Source organism: Etheostoma cragini, chromosome 2 (genome assembly GCF_013103735.1).
Source record: "Etheostoma cragini isolate CJK2018 chromosome 2, CSU_Ecrag_1.0, whole genome shotgun sequence".
In the NCBI taxonomy this organism is placed as follows: domain Eukaryota; kingdom Metazoa; phylum Chordata; class Actinopteri; order Perciformes; family Percidae; genus Etheostoma; species Etheostoma cragini.
This window is the reverse complement of record NC_048408.1, coordinates 23,240,432-23,247,671: the sequence shown is the minus strand read 5'-3', so window position 1 is coordinate 23,247,671 and position 7,240 is coordinate 23,240,432. Positions and strand designations below refer to the sequence as shown.

The 7,240-nt window shown below is 40.7% G+C and overlaps 2 protein-coding genes and 1 long non-coding RNA gene across 5 annotated transcripts in view; 1 reads left to right on the top strand and 2 right to left on the bottom strand.

Moving 5' to 3' along the window:
* The window catches only part of aspscr1 (ASPSCR1 tether for SLC2A4, UBX domain containing), a 16,631-nt gene extending 13,226 nt beyond the window's left edge, over window positions 1-3,405 (top strand). The window contains exons 16-17 of the mRNA XM_034898089.1: window positions 136-323; window positions 3,074-3,405. Of these exons, the coding sequence (XP_034753980.1) occupies window positions 136-323; window positions 3,074-3,084 (199 nt within the window). The 3' untranslated portion in view covers window positions 3,085-3,405. The remainder of the gene's footprint in view (window positions 1-135; window positions 324-3,073) is intronic.
* LOC117960288 lies at window positions 1,334-2,688 on the bottom strand. The gene is made up of 3 exons (XR_004660113.1): window positions 2,671-2,688; window positions 2,296-2,297; window positions 1,334-1,426 (listed from the first exon to the last, which is right to left on the bottom strand). It is a non-coding gene; the product is annotated as an uncharacterized LOC117960288 (long non-coding RNA).
* Window positions 3,406-5,368: 1,963 nt separating the features above from the next.
* Window positions 5,369-7,240, bottom strand: part of LOC117958535 (transcription factor 7-like 1-A) — a 5,125-nt gene continuing 3,253 nt past the window's right edge. For 2 of the 3 annotated variants that reach the window (XM_034894989.1, XM_034894996.1), the window contains 2 exons: window positions 7,038-7,071; window positions 5,369-6,055 (listed from right to left, as the gene is read on the bottom strand). In XM_034894989.1, the coding sequence (XP_034750880.1) occupies window positions 5,763-6,055; window positions 7,038-7,071 (327 nt within the window). In that variant the 3' untranslated portion in view covers window positions 5,369-5,762. The remainder of the gene's footprint in view (window positions 6,056-7,037; window positions 7,072-7,240) is intronic. The other variant, XM_034895005.1, reaches the window with a different exon arrangement.

Here is a 7,240-nt window from a genome sequence, read left to right as displayed (position 1 = left end):
AACTGTTGTCCTGTTTGGTTCTTTAACAATGTTTAAATAGATACAAGAACTTCACAAGAAAAAAAGATACTTCCATCAAAGCATCTTTTCTGGAGACACATTTGTTTTATATATTTCAACCTTTTTCTTTTTCAGCTGCATGTTCCGGCCCCCAACGCCCTCCTCTAGTTCTGAGGGCTCCAAGGAGCCGCTGCCTCCTCCAGAGCCGAAGGCTGACACAAGCGAGGCCACACAAGACGAGAGAGACCCGTCTGCACAAACCCAGGCTGCTAAACCTTCCAGATCAGACCCGTGCAAGGTGCCCAAGTGGCTCAAGCTTCCAGGTGAGGATGGTACAGGATGTAGAGCACATGGACTAAAACAATCACAATGTTATTTCGGCCCCACCCCTTTAGTTTGGTTAATTTGGTCCAGACCAAGGAAAGAATATATACATTGTTGCTTTTTAGTTCTTATCCTGTTCATGGTCACGCTGGCTTTTTATTAAAAAAAACTCAAAAGCTGTAAACAAAGTCATAGGACTGACAGGTAACACATTTATCTGAGCGTCATCAGCACAACTGTATATGGTCACACTTAGATATTCTAACTCTGACTCACACTCTCCAGGAGAGTTTGAGGAAGTAACCACATACAGTAGTCAGGCTTTGAAAGGGGTCTGCATGATTTCCTCTGGCTCTCTTTTTGAGCTCCTCATTATGACATTTTGTGACATTGGTCACAATTGGCTGTTTGTTTTGGCAGATGATGCCCCGGTCCAGTTCTGCAGAACACATGGTGGTGTTTTTGTTCGTCATAGAAATTTATTTCCTACGTGGCAGCAAGTCAAACTGTGTTTCATAAAACACTTTATAGGGCTTATTTACTTTAACTGATATATAAACAGACTTAAAGAAACTTGCTAGCCTAGCATTACTTAAGGCTACAAACAACCCATAATGCAACACTTCCAGCTTAAGCCAGTTGTACACCAGGCCAATACAATGTCTTAGAGCCAATGCTTCCCTGACAGTTTACAATCAAAAGGTCTTATTAGTAGTTTAGCTTGTCATCTCCTAAATCTTGTGGCTGGTCTGCTTTGCTTTCACACGACAAACAAACCACAGCAGAGTCCGTTTGGAAGACCCACCTTTTCAGGCCATCTAGGCTGGTGTTGATTGTTCAGATTGAGCGTGTTTTAGCAGCCTGGGGCGGCTTTTTGTAAGTGTTTTCAATGATGGTGAAATGTTTTGCTTGCTGCCTTTGCGTTGCTGAGCACCTCAGTTTTTTTTTTTCTTTCCTGAGTCCCTAAGAACGCCCCAAGTTTAAAAAAAAAACACAAACTCAGAGCGGAAAAAACACCTGATGTCATTTAGCTTCAGAGCAAAATAACGGTTGGCTGATGACGGGTGATTTGAATGTTGCCTAGTAAGAATAACAAAAAGATCTAGTCTGATCGGGGCGTCTTCAACAACAAAAGCACTGCAATGCGCCTCTAGTTTTGCAACCTGCAAACACGCTCTGTTTGATCGCTGTCTTGCACACCCAAAATAAAGTATTTCAACCTTCCAGCCATCCTCCTCAGAGATGACATTCTTTTTTTTCCTGTAGCCAAAGAACAGAAGGCTTTGAACCACACGATTGTTGTCGTGGTAAACACACACACACTAACCCCAAAACCACAGTCAATAGGAAATTGACTTTTGAAAGCAGAATTCCTTATGACTCAGAAGGATGCGTTTTAGGATGAACCAATTAGTTCAGGATGGTCAACCCCTCTGGCCCAGGAGACCACTAGAAGCACCCAGGGCCCAGGGAGAGAGCCTGCTGCTGGGCCACATCACACAGCATGGTTCCCTGTGGTCTGTCCAGGCACGGCGCTTTTCTGTTGTTCTATTGTAATGTTTCTGGTAATCACTGTATTGATGTTTTTGTTTAGAATCGTGCTCCCTTCCTCTCTCCGCCTGTCTCGTTTGTGTTTTTGTGCACATTTGATTTCTGGCTGATCTCTGTGCGTGCCCATGTGTGTCTTTTAAGAAACTTGAGGCTGCTTTCTCTTTCATGAGAATAGTTAAAAGAAAAAAAACTGATTCAGGAATTACAGGCGCCATATGTGGAACTCTACACAACAGAGGACCTACACACACACACACACACACACACACACACACACACACACACACACACACACAGTTTGTCCATCAGTGAAGATGCCGGGTAGTTTACTGTCTCTTAGCGGTCAAGAAATGCTGGAGTATCGGCAAGATTTAAGTGGACACACTTCTAGTGTTCAGCAGTCTGGTGAATTTCTGGCACGCCTATAAAGCTTGGTATCTTTTGGATAAAAGCTTTCTGCTCCTTTCAGCATCATGACAATCAGCATTATGTTGATGCCCTGTAATGACAGGAGTTATTACACACCACACGTTACACATGAGTGTTATGAAAAACAGCCGTCTCTGAGGGATTTAGTGAGTTTAGCATTTTTTTTATGATTTGCGATGCGTTTTCATTAACGGTGTTACAATTCAGTTGTGGTCATACATTTTAACATGACAACATATTTAAAGGAAAAGTTTAACATTTGGGAAAATATGCTTATTCACTTTCTTGCTGAGGTCAAGGTCTTTGCGTTAAATATATAGGTATAGCCATGAGACATTTGCTTAGCTTAGCATACAGAGCGGAAACAGCTGGCATGGCTCTGTCCAAAGGTTAAAAAAAGAAAGTGTTCTGGTACCTCCAAAAGCGTACTAATTAACACACTATATATTATTTGTTTAATCCATGCAAAAAAAACGAAACCACATGTTGTGGGTTTACAGGGGTTAAGTTCAACACTATTTGTCGGGCGTGCACACTAACATCATATTTAATGTACAGATTGGTATTGAACGTCCCACCAATCTTCATAAAGAAAGTGAAAAGTATGTTCCAAAATGGAAACCTCTTCTTCTAAATTTAATGGGAGTTGAGTCATGGATTTCTTTTAAAATGTCTTAGAGTAAACCTTACATATTTTTCTGATAAATCAAAATCAAACCTTTTGTTAATTGTCCAAGCTACTAATTACTGTCTCCTGTTCCCTACACAGGTAAAAAATAAGACCGCTGCGTGTGTTGATGGGAGGACGTACCATGAAAGACTTCTAAAAAGCTGCTTGCAGACTGAGTAGAGCACTTAAACATTTGCTGCGCTTTGATTAAGGCTCAACTTTGTGACAGCAGAAGAAGAAGAAGCCTGCACTTCATTAGGTTTTAAAACAGTTAAAGTGATGAGAGAAAGACTTCACTAAATAATGAATATTTCATTGCTAAAAGGATTGTTGTGATTCACGCCGGTTGATCTCTAGGAGCAGAGTTTGTTGAATAGGCATTTATTCAGCAGGTGAAAATGTTGTGCAAAGTGAATAAAGATTGTTGAATTTAAACTGTCTTCTATCGTCTTGTGAAGGTCAAATTACACATCCATTGTTCTCGTCCAATTTGCTCAAAAGCCAAGAACCAACTCTGGACACACCACCACAGTTTTGTTTCCACAGTTTCCTTTATGTATTTTATGGATCTTGGCCATTGATGTTTCCTCTACTGTTTTTATTTATTTTTTGTTTAAAGATAATTTTTGGGCAATTTCAGCCTTTTTTGTACAGGACAGCTGAAAACATGAAAGGGGAAAGAGAAGAGGAATGACATGCAGCAAAGGGGCGGAGGTCTGAGTCGATCCGGGACCCGCTGTGTCGAGGAGTGAACCCCTATAAATGGGCGCCTGCTCTACCAACTGAGCTGTCCGGGTGCCTGATCCTCTGTTCTTAACAGGTTCAATAGGAGTGCTCCCTATTAATGGACAGTCTTTAGTTGGGGACGTGAAGGGAGTTAACTTTTCTAACTCTGGATTTATACATTATATGTATGACTGAGTTTTAGCTTTCTCTGTAATTGAAAACTTTTCCATTCCTTTTTGAACCATGACTTTTTTGAGTCTCTTTGTTGTTCCATATAACTAAATGGGTCAGTAGCTGGAGACAATCATGATGGACAACAAAACCCAGCTAACCTCCAGCTAAAGCTAACTAGCACTGCCACTGAGACGTCACAAAAGCATTTTTGGCCATAACTCAAGCATAACTATGCTAATTCTGACCACATTTCACACTTACCATATGTCTAATGGGATCAAATGATGTGATGCCATTTTACTATATCTCAAAGATCAACATTATAATGTTATGGAAAGACCACTTTCCGGGCCATAACTCAGGAACAGAAGGGAGAGATTGTGACCATATTTCACATTGGGTAAGATTTGGTGACAACTGTGGGGATTTTCTTTGCTGCCGGGTTTAAGATGTGTGTAAAGCATGGTTCCTATATTATGAGTCTGGACAGGTATGAATGTAAACTGCAACCTGACTGTATGGTGGGACTGGCGGAGGCATACCAAACAGCACAGAGGTAGTTCTAATGTATGTAGGTTTACATTTGTATATATGCCAGCTGACCAGCATTAAAACTAAAAGAAATGTGTCCGCTGGGCTTACTGCCCTTTGCCTTCGTAGAGAAGTATAGCACTACAGTAGGCTGTTCTCGGAGAAAGGAAAAAACTCAGCAAATTTATTTTCATTTCCATGGCAATGAGGGAAAGTACTTCAGAGGCACTGTATCTGTTTGAGTTTTTGCGTACGTCAATGGTGGTGTTGAAGAGCAGCTCAACATGTTTCAGGTGACTCCCTGTAACCATGGAGACCACAGCTTTGATCTAACAGAACAGACCTCATAATGCACAGATTCACGCAACCTCTGACTCTCACATGCCCTGACTTATTTGAACATCCACAGGTAATAGTAAACAAGCAGCATGCAGCCACTTTGTCACACACACAAACACACACACACACACTCACAATCTTCATCAGCTTTCTCACCAGCTGCCCCCTCATTCACATTTAGCTGCAGGAGAAACTTCAAAAAGAGGCCTAACACAAAGGGGAGTGGGACTCTTACTCTCTCGCTGTGTTTTTGGGAGTATGAGGGAGGAGTGCATTCCATCCACTTGTCTGACACGCACACACACACACTTCTGTCTCCCTCTTGCAAATTAATTACTTCCAACTGCCCCTGAAGACTTTGATGCCAAATAAAGCGTCAGAGTTTGTGTGAGTTGTATCACTGAGGGAAGTTTAACTTACTTATATTCAGCTGGACACAACTTGACTGGTACACATAGAAACTGCCTTGAAAATATGAAATTTCTCAAACTTTAAAAAAGTTTTTAAGTCAAAAGTAACTGTGTGATCATAGTTGTTCATTGGCCTATTTTACAGACAACGTTGGACATTCAAAGGCTGTTATGAAAAGTTTTTTTTAGCTGCTGCTCGGCTGCTTTGCTACAATAACGGCCCCTGGTGGAAGCTGTTGCAATGATCAGAACAACTCTTCAAATGTTCTTGCATCTCCATTTGCAACGTTGACACAGAAAAAATATTTACGAGTACATACATTTAACATAACAGTCACAGAAGACCCTTTAATGTAAATTTGATCTGACAAGTGGTCCTGACAAGTGGTTCCTCAAGACCACAGCTGCCTCGGTGAGAAGAGTTGACTGACAGTTTAAACATGTGACTGTTGTTCCCTTGTCTTGAGGCTGTTTTCTCGTTGTATTTATTTTTTGGGGGACAAAAGTGTCTGTAGTTAATGCACAGATGATTTAGTCTTTTAGTACTCTGTTAATTGTCACATGCCAAAGTGCTGTTTGTTATTATGTGAGTGATTTTTTTACTAGTTTTATTTGATGTAGATCCACAATGCAGGAGGGCAGCTAGAGTTGTCCAGTGAGGGAAAGGGCCCAAAGTTGTCCATCATTGGGTGACACCTATCCTCCAACGTCCTCTGAGTGGATGACACAGGCACAGTCACAGCAGTCTGTGTGTGTGGAGACTCCATCACCTCTGGCAGTGAGAAGGAAGACTCCATCACCTCTGCCAGTGAGGAGGAAGACTCCATCACTGCTGTCTGCACTGGTGTCCCACACAGCTCCTTGGCCTGTTGAGTGTCCTCTTCAGGATTAATTGCAGATGCTGAAACACAAACCAACAAAAAACACAGATCAGTCTTCTTACAAATTGCTGCTCTTTAAATCTGCATTATACAACATTTAATTATAGTATTAGATTTAAAAAAAAGTATATTCTGAAAGGGGTCACAACTTCTGTTTTGATTCTGACAAGTTTTGATTTATTTTGTGACACTATGTGATTCAGATTTTAGTTGAAAATACAAGGAATCCTTGCACCTCTGTGTTGTTCACTTTGTGGGAAAGTTGTTTAGTGCTATTTATGTTAAGTCTAATAAATATACAATTGAACACCAAACTTCATCTTAAAAGTATAAGTAGATTTTCCTCCACAGTCTCCTGTATTCATGTAAATTTGTTGAACTAGTTTAACTAATTTCTTAAAAAATAAGTTAAGCTTCATATTTCTTGTTTGTAAAATCAATGTTATTTAACATGCTGGGATCTAATCTACTCAAATATGATCCAGTGTCACTTGTCATCTTTTTTTTATCACCTTTGACATGAAAACACACTGTGATTAACCGAAATGTCGTCACTGTCACGGTTTTTGTGTTCTGTTTCCCGTTTTATTTTGAGGTCTGTCTTTTCTCCCTAACGTTGTCTGGTTTTACTTCCTGTCTTGTGTTTTTCCCCCACCTTTTTGGATTGTTCTGTCCAGCTCTGATGTGTTTCACCTGTTGTGTCACCTGCCCCTGGCTAGTGCTAGTCCTTGCTGTCTTTGTGTTATGTGCGATCATTGCGTTTTGTTTGCTGTTTGGTGTTGTCAATGGGCTATGGTGTTCTGTTCTGTCTTGTCTTTGGATTTATTTGTCTTTTGTTTCCTGTCCGGATTACTTCTTGTTGTAAGTTTTGCCTGCTGCTTTCAGGACACTTTTTTGTTGTTTTGTACTTTGTTTTTGTTTAATGAATTATCAAGCTCAACATACTTTGCCTGCTCTCTCTGCATTTGGGTTCAAGCCTCATCTCCACCCTGACAGACTTACCTTTACCTTTTCTCTGCCTCTTCATCTTTCTGCCCTAAACACAAAAACAAACATCTGATATCAGCTGATAAAATCTCTTTGCAGTGTCTGTTTAAGCAGCTCTGATGTAGTGCGTGTTCAGTGATAGAAACATGTGCAGTTTGATGGTTTACTTACATAGTTATCTCTGGTGGTCCATTCGGGGTGTTGCTGGGCGTGGAGCC